The sequence below is a fragment of the Odocoileus virginianus genome, chromosome 13 (assembly GCF_023699985.2).
Source record: "Odocoileus virginianus isolate 20LAN1187 ecotype Illinois chromosome 13, Ovbor_1.2, whole genome shotgun sequence".
NCBI classification, from domain to species: domain Eukaryota; kingdom Metazoa; phylum Chordata; class Mammalia; order Artiodactyla; family Cervidae; genus Odocoileus; species Odocoileus virginianus.
Window position 1 is genome coordinate 62255227 of NC_069686.1, and position 18888 is coordinate 62274114.

The 18888-nt window shown below is 52.0% G+C and overlaps 1 protein-coding gene across 29 annotated transcripts in view; it reads right to left on the bottom strand.

Annotated features, from left to right (window-relative positions):
- Positions 1–18888, bottom strand: part of CLASP1 (cytoplasmic linker associated protein 1) — a 268492-nt gene that overhangs the window by 24294 nt on the left and 225310 nt on the right. For 19 of the 29 annotated variants that reach the window (XM_070476332.1, XM_070476337.1, XM_070476342.1 and 16 more), the window contains 4 exons: positions 15009–15125; positions 10332–10482; positions 5838–6084; positions 3602–3792 (listed from right to left, as the gene is read on the bottom strand). In XM_070476332.1, coding sequence (XP_070332433.1) covers positions 3602–3792; positions 5838–6084; positions 10332–10482; positions 15009–15125 — 706 coding nt within the window. The remainder of the gene's footprint in view (positions 1–3601; positions 3793–5837; positions 6085–10331; positions 10483–15008; positions 15126–18888) is intronic. The other 10 variants (XM_070476358.1, XM_070476341.1, XM_070476354.1 and 7 more) reach the window with 1 other exon arrangement.

The following is an 18888-nucleotide window of genomic DNA, read 5'->3' on the forward strand; positions in this document are numbered from 1 at the left end:
TGGGGCGAGAGGAAAGAAAACATGAGCGAACGGCTCTGGTGCCCCCCTGCGCACACGGTCAGCAGGGCCCGACACCAGGTCCCAGGCCTGGGCCTTCTTGGCACCTGCAGGCACCAGGATACGAATGCCAGGCAAGATGAACACAGGCTCCCCAGACAGCCAGCTCCACGAGGGCAGGCGCTGTGCCCACGGGCACACCCTGGGACCCGGCACCTATGAGGGACCCTGGACGGCTTCCCAAATGAGCCAAGCTAGGCCCGCATGAGGGTGATTAAGTTCATATCAACCTCCCGGGGGACTTCAGGTTTTCTGAAGGGTAGGTACACATCTGTAAAACACACAAAAGAACAGATGAGGAGGACCTACACATCTCATCAACCCGCCCTGGCAGACAGTGGCTTTCCTACCAGGACGGCGGAGATCTGCTGATACTCCTGACCTTCGAGGTGAGCAGGTCATGGGGGAGGGGAGCCTGTGCAGAGCTGCTTAAAGCGCGAGTCATGCATCTGGAGGAAAGCCATTCCAAACAGACGCCTAATCTCAACAAAAGAGGATGGAGTTTACACCAAACAGAGCCAAACGGTACATCCTGATTCTCTGTCACTCACCTGCACAGCCCACACGCTCACACACCATCCCCTGCACTTTCCATGACATCGCTGCTGTCCTGACAGAGCCCAACCAGTACAAGGACTCCAGGAGCCAATACGTACTTTGTTTTAAGAAAAACGAAGACAGATCTTTCATCACTGTCCTTCCACCTTTATTCGCCCTACGCCACGCCAAACCACTCAATCTAAGCAGCAGAGAGCCAGTGGGGTCACCATGACGTTCACCAGCCTCTGCTTACCTGTCTCCCCTTAAAGTCGCCATCAGTGTGACCCTGGCGTGACCTTGACCCTCGGCTGTGGCCAACTGCCTCGAAACCTGTCTGGTCCTGTCCTTGGGTCGCTCACCACGCTTCCTGCAGTTGTGTGTCTGCTGGCCTACCGGAGCCCAGAGCACAGAGATGGATTCTTACTTCTAGAGGTGAATCAGGGAAGTCTCAACACGCCTTCCTGCTGCCACCCGACAGCAGCCACACATGGCGGGGGGGTGGCCTCTGATCAGGGCGCTCACCCCGGGAAGGGTCATCTAAGAGGTGCCAAGTGCAGAGGACGAACCAGGCCAGGTGCAAAAGCCCAGCTCGTCATGTTCAAAAGTCACAGTGTGGAGAAGGCTTTCTATTTTAAGAATAACAATGGAGGATGACAGAAAACAGTTATAATCTCTGCTTTTGGAATCTGTTGCTGGAACCACTAACACATGCAATGGCGAACCAAGAGGGAGCCCCAGGGAAGGCTGCATTTAGTGGGTCTTCCAAAAACAAAGGTCTCATTTCTCAGCTGCACAGGAAACATAAGGAAAACTCTTGAGAAGAGAAGCCCATTATTAAAAAAAAAAACTTCACATTCTACATTAACAAAGTCCTAAGACATTTTGTGAAAGTGACCTGAAGCAGGAACAAGTTTCCCTCAACGACTACAGAGCCTATTACAGAGAATCCCGCATTGAAGCCAGGACGGGGTTTCTCTCCAGTAAGAACAGCACCTTACTAACTGAGGCTCAGAAAACCTGAGAACTGTCTGGGTGTCACCAGGAGCACAGCACAGAGAGGAGGGCAGCCGGGGCCCGGGGACGGAGGGCGGCAGAGAGTGGAGGGCAGCCGGGGCCTGGGACAGGGGGGCAGAGAGAGGAGGGAGCCGGGGCCTGGGACAGGGGGGCAGAGAGAGGAGGGAGCCGGGGCCTGGGACAGGGGGGCAGAGAGAGGAGGGAGCCGGGGCCTGGAGACGGAGGGCGACAGAGAGAGGAGGGCATCTAGGGCCCGGGGGTGGAGGGAGGCAGAGAGAGGAGGGCAGCCGGCCGGGACAGGGGGGCAGAGAGTGGAGGGCAGCCAGGGCCTGGGACAGGGGGGCAGAGAGAGGAGGGAGCCGTGGCCCGGGGATGGAGGGCGGCAGAGAGAGGGGGGCAGCCAGGGCCTGGGACGGGGGGCAGAGAGTGGAGGGCAGCCAGGGCCTGGGACAGGGGGGCAGAGAGTGGAGGGAGCCGGGGCCCGGGGACGGAGGGCGGCAGAGAGAGGCGGGCGCCGGGGCCTGGGACAGGGGGGCAGAGAGAGGAGGGAGCCGGGGCCTGGGACAGGGGGGCAGAGAGAGGAGGGAGCCGGGGCCTGGGGACAGAGGGCGGCAGAGAGAGGAGGGCAGCTAGGGCCCAGGGATGGAGGGTGGCAGAGAGAGAAGGGCATCTGGGCCGGGACAGGGGGGCAGCAGAGAGAGGAGGGCAGCCCGGGCCCAGGACAGGAGGGCAGCATGGAGAGAGGAGGGCAGCCGGGGCCCGGGGACGGAGCGTGGCAGAGAGAGGAGGGCAGCCAGGGCCCGGGGACGGAGGGCGGCAGAGTGTGGAGGGCGGCAGAGAGAGGAGGGCAGCCGGGGCCCGGGGACGGAGCGTGGCAGAGAGAGGAGGGCAGCCGGGGCCCGGGGACGGAGGGCAGCAGAGAGTGGAGGGTGGCAGAGAGAGGAGGGCAGCCGGGGCCTGGGGACGGGGGGCGGCAGGGAGAGGAGGGCAGCCGGGGCCTGGGAGAGCGGGGCGGCAGAGAGAGGAGGGCAGCCGGGGCCGGGGCCGGAGGGCGGCAGAGAGAGGAGGGCAGCCGGGGCCGGGGCCGGAGGGCGGCAGGGAGAGGAGGGCAGCCGGGGCCCGGGGACAGGGGGGCGGCAGAGAGAGGAGGGAGCCAGGGCCTGGGACAGCAGTGCAGCAGAGAGAGGAGGGCAGCCGGGGCCCGGGGACGGAGGGCGGCAGGGAGAGGAGGGCAGCCGGGGCCCGGGGACGGAGGGCAGCAGAGAGTGGAGGGTGGCAGAGAGAGGAGGGCAGCCGGGGCCTGGGGACGGAGGGCGGCAGGGAGAGGAGGGCAGCCGGGGCCTGGGAGAGCGGGGCGGCAGAGAGAGGAGGGCAGCCGGGGCCGGGGCCGGAGGGCGGCAGGGAGAGGAGGGCAGCCGGGGCCCGGGGACGGAGGGCGGCAGGGAGAGGAGGGCAGCCGGGGCCTGGGAGAGCGGGGCGGCAGAGAGAGGAGGGCAGCCGGGGCCGGGGCCGGAGGGCGGCAGGGAGAGGAGGGCAGCCGGGGCCCGGGGACGGAGGGCGGCAGGGAGAGGAGGGAGCCAGGGCCTGGGAGAGCGGGGCGGCAGAGAGAGGAGGGCAGCCGGGGCCCGGGGCCGGAGGGCGGCAGGGAGAGGAGGGCAGCCGGGGCCCGGGGACGGAGGGCGGCAGGGAGAGGAGGGCAGCCGGGGCCTGGGAGAGCGGGGCGGCAGAGAGAGGAGGGCAGCCGGGGCCGGGGCCGGAGGGCGGCAGGGAGAGGAGGGCAGCTGGGGCCCGGGGACGGAGGGCGGCAGGGAGAGGAGGGAGCCAGGGCCTGGGAGAGCGGGGCGGCAGGGAGAGGAGGGCAGCCGGGGCCTGGGAGAGCGGGGCGGCAGAGAGAGGAGGGCAGCTGGGGCCCGGGGCCGGAGGGCGGCAGGGAGAGGAGGGCAGCCGGGGCCCCAGGACGCCGGGACAGACGGGAAGGCGGGCAGCTCACATCCTTGTCCCCGAGGGTCTCGAGCAGCAGCAGCAGGATGGTCTTGAAGTGCTCCTCCCAGACGCCCAGGCTGTCCTCGCGCGTGATCTTGAGCAGCTCCAGCAGCGCGCCCTTCCGCTCCTCCACGCGCTCGTTGTGGTTGGACAGCTCCTTCAGGAGGTCTGCCACCAGGTCCGAGTGGTCAACGGGCACTTGGGGACACAAGGCAGATGCTCAGCCCCGCTGACGGGACCCCGCCCAGCTCCCCAGCCTCCGGGAGGTCCCCACGGGCCGCCCACACCCTGCCCTTGGCACTGGCCTCACTCCGCACCCTCGGCAGGCGCCCTCACCAGCTCAGTGGTGAAAACAGATGTGAAAAGGGGCCGTGCCTCCACTCGGCCTACTTCAGACAAACAAGAACCCCAAAGCCCCTCCGGGCCGCCCTCCCAGCTCCACTGCCTGCACCCGGCCTCAGCCAGGCCCCTCGGGCACCCTCACTGCTCTCAGACCCCACGCGTACGGCTTCCTCCACCACCACACCTGAGCCGTCAATGCTCGTCCCCTGCTCCAGCGCCCAGAGCGCACACACACGTGGGCCACAGCGTCCAGGCAACGCACGGACCACCTATCACAGACCAAAGGTCTGCCGACATCATGCGGCGTCACGCCCGTGGGGACCTGACCACGGTCTGTGCAGCAGAGAAACGTATCCTCTCTCTTTACGCGTCCTTTTAAGAGCCCTCAATACTCTTAAATACTCACTTTAAACAGAATGATGAAACACAAAGACAAACCATTAGAAACCTAAATGTGTACTCCTCGTAAGCTTCTGACCTTCTAAGACTGAAGAACAAACACTGAGGAAGCTGACGTCTTAAAGAACCCTTTCGTGTCTCTCCTGATAGCCCACCTCGTCCTTTAAGTCTTTTAGCATACAGTTGCTGGAAAAACTATAGCTGACATCCTCGCCTCGTCTGTCTTAAATAAGACCGACAACTGGTGAGTGAAACACTGTATCAATCCTATGAATAAAGAAGAGAAACGGCCCAGGACTCCCAGAAAGTGCAAACCCAAATAAGGCCTCCATTGCTAGCCTCCCGCCCAGCAGACGGCTGGGTAGGCTGAGCTGCTCCCACCAGCAAGCAGCAATCCACAAGCAGGCAGCCACGCTCGCCCCTCCCTGAAGCTGCCTGTGCTTTTGGACAGGGCTCCCTGTGCTTTTGGTCACTGCTTGGCACACAGACAGCGCCACTTTCTTCCTTTCCTGCACCCCTCCACGCCAACTCAGCCTCCACTGGTGACACGGCCCTCTCCTCCACACCTGCCACCACCATGAGTCTGCTTCCCCTGAAGGGAAAGGGGAAAGGCCTTAAGCTCTGGGACCAGGGGCTGAGACTCATTTCTGTGTCCCTGGCAAGCCACACCCTTCCTGACACACAGTAGGCCTTTGCTGAATGCTAACTATTTAGAATTCTGATTTAAGATTCTAACTGAAGTCTTCATTCAAAATTGAAAAATAACATAAAATAAGAGGCTTGGAAACAAAGTATACATATATAAAAAATTTAAAAACTAATTAAAATTAGCTAAAACATATGAACATGACAGTGAGGTGAAAAAAGGAAAAACTAGGTTCCAAGTAAAATGACTGTCCTACCAACACACACTCACCCATTACTCAATAACGGACACTGGTCTTAATACAAGAGTCAGAAAAACACCCAGAGCAGTTCTGTTCTGTATCAGTTATGTTCTACTTGGGGCGAGGATCTCCACCTTTCTGAACCTCAGGTTCCTACTTGGCACAATGGGAAGGATCCCTCTATCTCAGCAGCCAGCACATGGCCAGCAGGTGCCCAGGGCACATTAGATCCCTTCCCCAACCACAGGACCAGTACCGTAAGAGACCAGCAGGTGGTCTCCTTGCGGGGCTCCAGGATGCCTGGCCACAGCCCAGGATGGGGACACGCCCCCCCAGAAGCCAAATGGTGGGTCTCCCCGTTGCCCGGCCCGCGCTCATCACCACCAGCTGGAGGCCTGGCTCTTCACAAAGCCTTTCCCGCAGGCCCTCCGTGTGCCCCTGCTCCCGGGCACACGACGGGACCTCCGACAGCAGAGCGAGGCAGGCCTCTGCCCCACCCCACACGCCCCGTGCGCCCGGGGCTGCCGGCGGGCGCGGAGCCGGGCACACGACGGGACCTCCGACAGCAGAGCGAGGCAGGGGCTGCCGGCGGGCGCGGAGCCGGGCCAGGCTCACCGTCTCGCAGCTGCTCCATGTCATCGTCGAACACGGCCTCCTTCAGGGCGGTCTTGTCATAGGCGCTGATGGTGTCCGAGTAGGGGTAGGGGCTGTAGTCCCGCGCCCGCGGCCCCGGGAAGGCGCGAGGGGGCTGCGTGTTGAGGAGGGAGGTCTTGTTGTCCAGAGCCGTCCGGCCTCCTTCCACCACCTCGCTGCCGCCCCGGCCCTCGGGGGCAGGGGAGGCGATGCCACCATCACGGGACACCTGGGGCACAGCACACTGTCAGTTCCTCCGTCCTTAAATCTTCACGAGTATTAGCAGAGCCAGAGATTTCTCACTTGAAATCTGGCTGCTGATACAAGTACAGTTGTTAGTGTTTCCATTTGTAAGTATCTAACTCCTAAGTGGCCTCAAAAGGGACAGAACATACTTAGGTTCTCATCTAACCATTCCTTAGTTCACACAGAGTGTCTGTTTTCCTTGGTACTGGATGACTAATTGGACAAATATTTTTGAGATTAGCGCCATGAACTTCTGAGGAGCCCCTGGAGAAGGCAAGCTATATACCGGAACCCCCAGTTCTCCAGGAACCTCAGGTGCCAACGCCCCAGCGGGACACTTTTACCACCAACAGGAAGGGTTTTCTCTCACTGACACCTTGCCACACCACCACGGATGGACGCTCCCCTGATGACCCTCTGGAGATCTACAGTGGCCCTAAAACACAGGTCCACGCGCCTGGTGTACAGTGAGGCCAAACACCACCAAAATGCTAGGGTCCGGAGCAGAGGAAGTTTACCGCAGGGCCAAGCAAGGAGACGGGTGGCTCCTGCCTTAAAAACCCCCGAAACTCCCCAAAGCTTTCAGCAAACCTCTTTTCTAGGAAAGATGAGGGAGGGGGTGTGGTTAGTTATTGCAAACTTGTTGGGGTCAAATCCTTTGTTTTTGAGATCAAGTCATGTAATGACATTCCTGTAAATCTCCACCAAGTGAATGCTATTGGTTTGTTTTTTTAATTTAATATTTATTTATTTGGCTGTATCAGGTCCTAGTTGTGGGATGCAAGATCTTTAGCTGAAGCATTCTAACTCTTAGTTCCCTGACCAGGGATAGAATCTGGGGCCCCCCTACATTGAGAGTGCAGTCTTAGCCACTGGACCATCAGGGAAGTCCCTATTCTCTGTTCTGACAAGAAAGGGCGAGGTCCCAAGGCACAGCCTCCACCCCCTGAGGTCCAGGTCCTGCCCAGAGGAGGCAGAACTCAGCCGGCGGCTCCCTCGGGGCCAGGCCCTCAGACTCTGTCCAGCGGACGTCACTGAGGGAGCCCAGGATCCAACTGGCCCTCCAGCCCCTTAGGGCCCCCAGATGGTGGGGCCCAGGTTCTGCAGACTGCGTCCTACACAGACACCCACTGCCACTAGCTCACAGAGGTGGGGACGGGGAGAGGTTCATGGCTGCCTCAAGCCAGTGGGTGGCCTTGACGAGGGCTCTGGAGCCCTGAAGGACACAACCCCCAGCATGTCCCCTGGGTGCCCCCACTCCCTAGCTCGCCTCAAGGCCGGGTGAGCTGGAGGGCCCCGGAGAGGGAAGGCCAGAATCCACTCTTCACCTGCCCATCACCATCCCACTGACCGCTGGCTGAATGGGCCACCGAAGGTCACTGACCTTCAGGTCCTTGCCTGGGGGAGGCGCCTACTGCAGCACTGACCAGCGGCTGAGCAGCCGCCAGGGACCTCGCAGTGACTGCTGCCGGTAACGGGGTGCAGGGAGCAGGGCATAGCAGACGGCCATGGGCTAGGGGCTGCGCACGACCCCACTCCTACTACAGTCCACCACCCGCGAGCCCCCCGCTGTATCGCCACAGGGGTGAGATCTCGACCTGCAGAGAAGATGGCTGCTCCCTCATGTGCTTCTGACCCTCAGAGCTGGTCTTTACGCTGGTCAAAGAACGGGTCTGTAATATGTTCTGAAAATGCTTTCCTAATATATTCTGAGTTTTGTCTGAAACTAATAAACCTCTGGTCCCCTGGCCCCCGTGTCACGTTTCTGACCGCCTCCGTTCCTGGGGGTCCTCTCTTCTGAGTCCGCTGGCCTGTCTGGCACCCTGTGCAGGTCAGCAGAGAAGGGGTGGCTAACTGCAGTGGAGAGGGCAAAGCGGTCCCTCTCCTCAGGTCAGATGCGTGAATACAGAACAGCGGAGCAAACATTCCCAGGCGGCCAAACCGCACTGGTGATTCCTGGGGCAAAATTTTTATTTGTGCTTGTCGACAAGATACATCTCTCTCATTTTAAGCCTATGCATTTATGGCTTTTTTTTAATTGTAGTAAAAAAACACAAGAACTGTGTGTGTATGTATATATGACATATATGTCAAATCACTTAAATCAGTTAATTCTTAAGTGTCTAACTCAGTGACATTAAATACATTCACAAAGGTGTGTAAGCATTACCACTATGTCATATTTTGAGCAAAACTTTTTCATCTTACCCAACCGAAACTCTGGACCCATTAAGTAATAACTCCCTGGCCCTTCCAGCCCTGTCGTCCCTGTTGTACTTTCCGCCTCTATGAATCTGACTACTCTAGGCACCTCATGTAAGTGGGATCACAGAGTATTTGTCTTTCTCTATCTAGCTTATTTCACCTAGCATGATGTTTTCCAGGTCCATTCATGTTCTAACACATACATAGTATTACTTTCCTTTTTATGGCTGAACAGTACTCCACTGCATGTACATATTGCATTTTGCTTATCCATTCATTTGTTGATGGATACTTGGATGGCTTCCACCTTTGTGCTACTATGACTGACATCACTCTGAACACTGGTGCACAAACATCTGTTCAAGTTCTTGCTTTCAATTCCTTTAGCTATACACCTGGAAGAACCAATGCTGGGATGCACTGGTTCTTACACACCCTGCCCAAAAGATCTTGTCCTAACAATTAAGATAAAAAAGAATTTATAAATATATGCATAGAAGACTGAACAGGAGTTTTCTCTTGGTATAAGATGTTTCGTAGATAATTTTTTTTTTAAATTATTTTATTTTGGCTGTGCCAGATCTTAGTTGTGGCCTGCGGGCTCTCATTCCCCGACCAGGGACTGAGCCCCGGCCCCCTGCATTGGCAGCACAGAGTCTTAGCCACTGTTCCACCAGAGAGGTCCCAGATGATTTTTTTTCTCTTTGTAACTCTCTTCTAAAAGTAACACATACATTATTAATATAATGAAAAAATTATTTATAAAAGAGTTTTTAAAACTTCAGACATTAAAAAAAGAAAGTGAAACTCCTAATACTAATCACATTTAACAACAAAATCTAACTTTCTTAACTTGGTACATTATATCAATTTGATACCCTTTTGGCTGGAATGTCCTTCCTGAAAGTTCCCCTCAGAGCCCACGATGCCACACTCCCCTCCGCTCATCTTTGGTCCTTCTTGACTTCTTTCCTTCTGTCTTTCCCTTAGTGCCGATGCTCCTTAGGATTTTGTCCTTGCCTCCACTTGGCTGATTTCACTTGCTGTTCTTTAGTTACCATCAGGCAACTAGTCACTATCTCTCAAACCTCCACCACCAGCCCAAAGCACCAGCCTCAATGCCAGACTGGTGTGTCTGAAAGCCTAACGGCTGTTTGCGTCAACGTTTCATCATGTTCCAAAGGGGTTCTCGTATGCCTTTCCCCGGCCCCCACTGTCTCACTGAGTTGGAGCAGCGCCTCCTCAGCAGTCCTTGCCAGACACTCTGGCTCTTCTCTTTCTGCTCATGCGCTACCCAACTCAACTTCCCCTGGAGTCACACTCCATCTCAGGGTGTCAGCAGTCCTTCTAAGATGTATGTGTGACCACGCCGCTTCCCTGGTTAAAAACCTTTCAGAGTCTTCAGTCAGCTCCAGAGAAGCCAGCTCCTCCGCCCCCAGGCCGGGGCAAGCCCACCATGCCCACTGCCGCCACCCCCGGGGACATCCTCCTGAGTCCACCCCCATCCTTCTGCCTCCTCACAGACTTCTCTAGGACTATGGCCTCCTCCTTGACCTGACAAGCACCTCGCAACCTCCCTGCTCGGAAAGTGACATCATCTCCTCTGCAGATGCATCCCGAGCACCCAGACCGGCCCTGATCGCTCCTCCCCTCAGCACAGCCTCCTCCACTCTGCCTGCCTCTACGGGAGACGGCAGCGCCTGGAGCGCCACACCGGCGTCGGGCACAGGCTCACCGTTTGTACCACATCAGAGGAACAAACACATGCCCAGGACAATGGAAGGCAGCTGAGGAAAAGGGCAGTTAACATTCTTCAGAAAGATAGCTGAGGGCTACTGCAATTTCACAAAGCTGCCCTGGGCCTCTTAAAATCATACCATTCTAACTGTGAGATAAAAACGATGTTGGGGTTCAGCAACCCCAGTGCTCAGTGTTCAGGAGTATCCCTGGATGGACACAGAGATCCCTACCACTCTGGGTGGCGACTACACACAGCCCTCCCTCCGTCAGCCTGCGGATACTCACAATATCGCAGTCCTTTCTGCCATCTCTTTTAATGGGCTCATTCAGATCCTCTTGGCTTCGAAAACTAAACTTCTCAATGGCTTCGGTCACTCCACGCAAAGAGCTATAGATTTCTTCAGAGTTCAGGTTTTCTGTATCGTAGTCCAGCATGCTAAAGATCAAAAACATTTTATTTCTTAAATTGAGGCACACACGTAAAATTGGGGTATGGGTAAAAATTACTTCTAATAATTTACAGAATAAGATGTAATTATAGTTTCTTTAGGTGATTTGGAATGATAAGAAGACATCTTTTGTTAGAGCACCACCACCAGACAACTTAATTACACATCTTCCTCGTCGGATCTGGCCCCAGACACACGACATGAGCACTCAGTAAGAGCCAGTGCACTGGGAAAACAGCAAACCATGAGAAAGCAAGAACTCAGAGAGTGACAACCAGTGATGATGCATGAGGAAATGGATGTGGAAAAATAACTTTCATACCTTGAAGATGGAAAGAAGTAGTTTGGTTGTTACTGGTCTCAAATGTACAAATAAATGAAAAGAAAGCTAGTGTTACAGACAAATTTTAAAGGAGGGAAGCACATGACCGTATAAGCCTGGATTTTGCTTACCAGTATCTGAAACCTGTAAAAATGAAACCCCAGAGTACAGAATGACTCAAAGTCAGATCCACCATTGCGCTCCTGACACCCTGCCATCTAACCCAGGAATTTGCTTGCACAACCAGACTCTTCTAGATGCAGACACTGGGAGTTTTACAGCAAAGCAGATCTTACAAAGATGAGTCACACTTCCAGATGAACATCTAAAAGCACTTCAAAAAGCAAGAAATATCTGTCCCGTACAGAAAAGTGACATCAGCTGTTGTCCAGTGAGACATCTAGCAAAACACAGACCAAGGCAAAACCCCCCTGGTATGATGCAACATACAACAGAGTGCTCTTTAGATGTTCGCAGAGCACACTGAGACAGATGGACGATTCCAAGAGCAAAACCATCACCTTCCCTCCCTGAGAGCAACTGGGGGCGGGGGGGCCAAGCTGAAAAACTGCTACTTAAACACCACTTGTCCCAAGAAAGCATTCAAGAAAAGATCGGATGAGTTGGTCTAATTTAATTTGCAGAAAGTCTTGAGTTATAACTGAGAATTGCCAGAGACGTTAAAAGAATCCTTGAAAGTGAAAGTCGTTCAGTTGTGTCCAACTCTTTGCGACCCCATGGACTATGTCCATGGAATTCTCCAGGCCAGAATATCGGAGTGGGTAGCCTTTCCCTTCTCCAGGGGATCCTTCCCAAGCCAGGGATTGAACCCAGGTCTTCCGCATTGCAGGCGGATTCTTTACCAGCTGAGCCACAAGGAAAGGCCAAAGAGAAGCCTTGGCTGTATGTAAGTAAGCATTCAACGGCATTCATTACTAAGGACTAAAGAACAGCAGTCTCTCTGTTCTTCAGAAGAGAAATAACTGAAACCAGTCATCCACTGGCGGGAACCACTCCTCCCCCAAGAGCAATATAGCCAGACTTGTACATTCTGTGAGGAGGAAAGTTCCCTGTAACTTAAGCACCAGTCATGTTACCAACCTTCCCCTCACGCACACTTCTTTGCTGCTGCTGCTGTCCAAGGTTTGGGCAGATGAGCGACACTTGGACGGTTCTCACGTGAATTAGCCAGACCTTTACTGCCTGGAAGTTGTAATGACCCAAGTGGTTTCTAAGACTGGATGGGTCCTGCGAGCACGAGATCTGAATTCACTCTCTGAGATGAATTTACTGTCTTTGCAACCTTCTGGCCCAGGGAGAATGTATCCTTCTTTTCTGATGAATGAAAGAAAACACCCTAACTGCACTTGGAGAGGTCACAGCACGCGCCAACTCAAAGACTGGCCCTGGCATCAAACAGAAAGCAAAGTGACCTTCAACACGCTTAAAGCTAAGACTCCATGTGCACACGGACAGGAGGTGCAATCAAAAACTTGAACAGAATTGAAGATTTCAACCCCTTCTAGTTCATAAGGTTATCTAAGGCAATGTCGCTTTAATGGGAAGGAGGCCACAGGGCCTCCCTGACACCATCCACCCCTCCACAAACACCACATCACTAGCTTATGTGTGAGCAAAGGCATTTATACATCTGACCAGTACTCTGTTTTATAAATAAAGACTGAATATGACTTAAAACAAAAAAATATGTATATAAGATGTCAAAAGATGCCTTAAAATACTTTTAACAACAACAATCAAAAAGAATAACACAGCCCATGCAAAAGGAAAAAACATGGGAAGAATGCGGGGATGGACAGGAGGAAGTCTGGGGAACGTTCAGGTTTTAAGGGATGTCACAATATTATTCTCCATGTCGCTTCAGAAGATGTTGGCTTTCACGTAGTTCACCCCATTATTTTTAACTTGAACTTCCTTAAAAATAATTCATTTCAGTCATATAACTTTAGCATGATAGTAGCCTCTTTTTTAAATATGAAAATAAAGGGTTCTGCCAGTTAATGGTCCTCATTCTTACTTTCAATTAATAAACCAACTCAGACTTCCAATTTAGGAGAACCTGGGCACAGCCAAGTACAATCTGCGGTGACACTTCTTTTAGACTCACTAGCTTGAGCTTTGAAGTATCTCCTTGGTATGAAGCGGAAACTGTGAGCTCCAGGTGAGAGACAGGATTATTTCCCTCTGAAGGGAAACAGATACGGCTGCTTTCCTTGCCATTTCATGTTCTGGCAATTGTGTTTTTTCAAGTCAATACCCACAAGCCCTTACTACGTGGGGAAGAAGGAAGCCCCTGTGGATGCTGTCATCAGGGAATCACAGGTGGTATGATCCCTACAAGTGGTCCATGTATGGGGACAGCAAGAGGGCTGCAGCAGCTTTTCTCAGAAAACACTGGGGAGTCAACCCCCAATCTGCCACCTGCCCCCACACTCTGTCCTGTTTCAGCTTGGAGGTATAATCCCTTCGGTCAAAGGCCAGGTCTGAGTCATCCATAAACACTGTGATTAGACTCCAGAGAGATTTTCATAGGGTTCTTTAGATTAGGAAAAGTTGCTCAATTGGTCAGCACTCACTGACCCGAGGTCTGGCCAGGGCACTCGATACCCAGGCAGAATGAAGTCTTGGACTCACCCTGCTGAGAAGGATGCAGAGCGTAGGTGGGGGCGGGGTACATGAGATTGAGTCGCCAGGAAAAGAGAAACTGGGACAGAAGTGTGCCTTCTGAGATGTTCTTCTTTGTCATGAGTAGGAAAGACATACTTGGTATGGAATAAGGATAACTGTTTCTGTTCATGACATCAACAGGGTTTTGGCAAAGAGACAGACAGATTTCCTCTTTCTTGGTTTTACGTAACAGATAGATTTTCTAAGGGTCAATGTCTCTGGTCCACTCTCACTCCCTCCAACGTTAACAGAAGCGATAGCCATTTATGAAGCATTAGCTAAAGCACTGGGTACTTGTTTGTGTACCCAAGTGTGAAAGGTGATTCAGGAACAGATGTCCTCTGGAGGGCAGGCTTCACGGCTAGATGGGAAGACTGACTGCCTGGGGGGTGAAGCGTGGAGCCCAGTAGGGCACACAGGTCAGTACACTGGGAGACAGTCAATAAGCTGGTCTCACACTCCGAGGCAGGACCAGCCTTTAACAAACCGCAGTGACTGCTTTGTTTGCACTGAGGGCTGCAGCTGCCTCCTGTCCACACGCCCCTGCCCACCCCTGGGCATCTACACGTCATCACAGGAGCATCTGCACACTTTAGGAACTACTTTCAGAGCTGCGAGAGTTTCAAAAGGAAAATGCTATCAAAATATTTAGCTGACTTGTTTACTTGTTCACTATGCTGAGCATATAAAGGTAAGAATATAAGTCTTCTGTGCAATCTCCAAGGCATTCGAAAGTAACACATCTCTTTTCTGTTTTGTCTTAACCCTGTCCTGTCACAGAGGCAAGACTCATCTCACATAGCAGAGGAAGCAGGCTGCCCTGTACTCTGCTCACCTTATCAGGAGCCAACAGGGAAGGGATTCTCTGATCATTCGACCTTTATAAAAAGCACCTAAGATACCCTCAAACAGGTACCTGCAGGAATACATGGACCCTCCCTTCACACCATGGATTCCTCATCTGATCTATCGCATCCCACTGGCAGCCTGTGGGGCCCCACGGCTCTCCCGCTTGGAGCAGCCCCTTTAATGAGCTGTAACAGGGAGCGATTCTTGGGGCTGCCTTTCTGGATCTCAGTCTTCAGACTATTACCACATGCAGTACAGCAGGAAAGACATCAGCCCTCACCACTGAGCAGGACCGAGGCCCCAGGTGCAACACGGGAAGGAGCAGGCCCGTGCAGCCGGCTGGGGGCACAGCGCGCCGCTGCGTGGTGCAGGCACCTCTAGGAGGCTGAGCACTGCCCGGGGCCGAGGGCTCACCAGTGAAGACGCTGAACAGTGTGGTCAGGTGACGCACCTGTTCCTCGCCCTAGGGGCAAAGTAGGAGCCATCCTCATGAGGTCTGACGGAGGTCACGCACCTGCTCACACTTCTCACCAAGGCTCTACCCTGCTGGTCTCGGCCGGAGGCGGCGGAGAGGCTTCCCCAGAGACCTGAGACGACCTTGGAAGTGCAATAATATTGTGACACCTCAGACAAGTGGGACAGGTGGCTTGTTACCTGGGAGAGTAAGAGCGCCTGAGAGTCTTGTGGGAGGGAGCGGTGGGGATGGAGTTAGGCTGAGGAAAGGGAGGTGGGTGCCTCGACAGCCCATCGGCACTGCAACCCCACAACCGACTGCAGTGATCAGAAGAGGAGAGTCAGAAAGAGACACAGAACAGGCAAAGGGGGCGGGAGGCACTATACTCTGCACGCCCTGCAGTCTCATCGCTTTTGGACAAGGTTCTACCCAAGTTCACACTTCACCATTCAGAGGAAAAGGACCAACCTTATTCTACAGTTTGGTCCTCCATCAAGACTGCTCATGCCTTCCCCACTCAGTCCTGTATTTACATTTTTAAATCACACGAGATTCCAAGTATATAGGAGGGAGGGAGGGAGTGTGTGTGTGTGTGTGTGTGTGTGTGTGTGTGTGTGTGTGTGTAAAGGAAATTTTAAGTGCTTACATGCAAAAAAAAAAACACAGATGTGTACTTTCAGATAATGCAATAAATTATTTTAGAAGAAACCCAAAGAGGAATTATGGGCCCAAATCAAATGGGACCAAGGGAACCACAGCAGAAAGTCTCAGAGAAGGTACCACCCACCAGAACACTCAGGCAGGGAACAACATGCTCCCCCAATGAGACCCTCAGATGGGGTCCAGAGGTGCCACGAGTAACTTCCTCCCGAGAGAACAGCTCAGACAGGAGGGATAGAAAACCCAAGTCCCCTGCTCGTGTGACCTGATGCGAAGTTTAAAGTGCATCTGAGCGCAGGCACTCCTCACTCAAGTGACCGGGGCATGCAGAGGCCCCGCCTGAGTTCCAGCATCTGCTGCAATTCACTAGACCAGGAACATGGGAAGGGCGTAAACCGAGCTGCCTGCAGGCCTGAGAGGCGGCCACAGGGCAGGGGCCACAGGACGAGCGCAGCGTTCTTACAGAGCAGCACACCCGCCCTGGCCCTTCCCACAGCTCAGGAGCAGTGGTCCAAGGCTCGTCTCTGGCTGAGGACAGTGGCGGCCCCGCGTGTCACAGGGAAACCAAGGTGCGGACGGAGCGGCTACTGCAGCACAGAAGGGCCCTCCAGGCCACACGCTGCCTCGGGGACACAGGAGGACACGGACAACCACTTCGAGCGGGACCTCTGCCCACAGGTTCTACTGAGCAGAGGCGCCAGCACCACAACGTGGGGGGGGTCTCCAGGCTGATCCCCGCGTTGAGTTGGTGCACGCTCCTGATCATCTGATGGGGTGAGTGTAAAATCTGCCTAAAATTACCTCTTGTTGCTGGCTACCAGATATTACCTACTTAGCATCCGAAGGTATGTTCCCTGAGCGCGCAGACCTGTCCTCAGGTGAGGACAGCCGCATGCTTTTTCTATTTTAAAGGGAACAGACGTCACATAGTTGCTGAAGCCCCCAGCAAATCTGTTTTTCATTTAACATCAATCCCACTAAATTGAGCTAAAATGTAAACATATATTTAATTATGGAACACTTGAGACCATAAGTCTTCTCTCTAAAGACCCAGGAGTGTCTATTTGCTCACAGGGAATAAACAATAATTCTTCCTTCTCACAGAAAAGGACAACCGTTGGATGGAATTTCCACAGAAGGTTGACCTGTCAGCTGTGGCTTCTCTAATGTTACCAGGTTGATAAAAATGCCTTTCTCACTAGCAATTAAAAAGAAAAAAACAAAAACTCAAACGTGTCAGCATGTTAGACTATCTTCTTATTAGCATCATAATCTGAGGGTAGAACTTTTGGACTTCAAAAAAAAAATAGTTCATTTTGATACTTAAAATTGGCTTAAAAATGAAGAACTGGCAAGAACTCTTCCCTTTAATAAAAAAAAACTAACATCAAATGGTCAAGATAATTCAAAAGAATAGCAGAAGAGAAAAATACATGTATCAAGAGCACTACTCAAAAAAATAACCAAGATTTATATCTGGTGGAATTTGTCCACTGCCTACTTAAAATGTGGTGACCTAATACATTGTCCTAATTAGTGCAAGAGTTCATTTCTTTCATAAATTTCCTGGTAGAAAGAATGCAGCGTATTTGAATATTTCCTATGATATGATAACATGAGGTAGCTTTTTCTACTTCTGGACAGTTTTAGCTGTGAGAAAAATTATTTTTCCCATTGAGTTCAAGTTGGCTCAGGCCATTCTGGCTAGTTACACACTGGCTGGGGCATATTCTGTTTAAAAAGAAAGAAAGAAACTACATAACTAAGTAATTTCTTAAAGAACAATTTGTTGGTAAGAAAATATTTCAGCCTCACTTGAACTGAAAAAAAAAAAAAAAAAAAAAAAAAAAAAAACTTATTTCTTACACTCACCTGATAACCCTAACAGTAAAAATTTAGATCAGGCTAGTTAAGAATGAATGGTGACCTGGAAAAATAAATTAGAATTTTAAAATAATTTGGAGATCCATAAAGTTTAAAAATACCTAGCCAATTCTTAGCTCTCATGGCTTATACTAGCAGCCTCCCCAGTCTTTCACTTAAATTATCGGCACATATAATAACAAATACTTAATCTGAAATTTACCCTTTATTACCTGAAGAACGTGCAACCTTATTGTGAAATAACTAAAAAATAAATAAGAACTGTGTATTATGGAAGAACAGATTTGTCAATGTTTCAGAAGTATCACTTCTAAACAATAGCAACAATTTATAGAGAATACAAGTTTTCCACAAATTCTCTCCTACCAAGGGAGAGAATTCTATGACATTTACTGCCAACACTGGGGTCATTTAAGACAGACCATTTATTTAGATACAGATAAAAAGTTGGCTGAGTCTCAGTCACACGTGGGAAAAGTCAGACACGTTTTCATTACTTTCTGGTCTCAACTGTCTAATTAGATTGGCCTGCTGCAATCATGACCACACAGACCAAATCTGGAGACACAGTGTTACATCAGTCTACCTACATACAGCACCTTAGGCAATACAAACACTGAGATACTATAAGTATACAAAATATTTCGCTTCTCCAAGAGAAAAAGACAAATCTGACATTTTCTAAAATATTTATACGATAACTTGAGTAGCTGAACAGGACTGCAGCAGTAAGCACAGCAGAGTCTGGAAGACTCTCGAGCATTAGAAAAACCTAATCTTACAGGCACGTCCCTAGTGTTATCTTCCAACTAAAGAGGTCACTCTTAAAGGGGGATGGCATACTTGTAAGATTTTCCTCTAATTTTAAGATCCTGGCGTCAGCAACCCAGAGTCCTAATGTCTTGAAACAAATACACATGCATGACCCTTCCACATCCAGGTACTGGCTCTTTCCTAAAAATTGCAGCCTACAGGGTCACCGTGAATGAGACCATGAGAAACGTCAGCACAGCCCAGGGGGTCTCGAGAGCCATCACACGGAGACTTCTAAAGGCTCTGGTCAGATGGAAACATTATCTACAGATCTCGAGGCCAAGTATCTTCTCAAGTCACGGCCACAGACTCCGTAAGGCTAATGTTTCACATGGCCCCAACAGGAGTCTGAAAATGTTGATCCATTTTTAGTTCTCAGGCTCTCAACCCCGCCTCAGAGCAGCACTCTGCTCCAGCTATGAGTCTAGAATGAGAGCCACCATGCTTGGAACAGCCACTTGGCTGGAAACCACCCCAGACTCTGTGTGGACAATTATAAAGAGTTTTATTTAGATGGTCAAATATCTTCATGTGCTGCTATTGCTCACACAACAGCTAAAGAGTTTCTATGTTAAACAGGACTAAATATTACTTTTGGTTTTAAAATTTTTAAGGTACTAGAAAGTGTTTAGAGCTAGAAGAATTCTCAGAGACCATTCAGCAGAAACTGCTCATTTTGCCACAGAAGTTAACCACTCTGCCCAAAATCACACAGTTAAGATT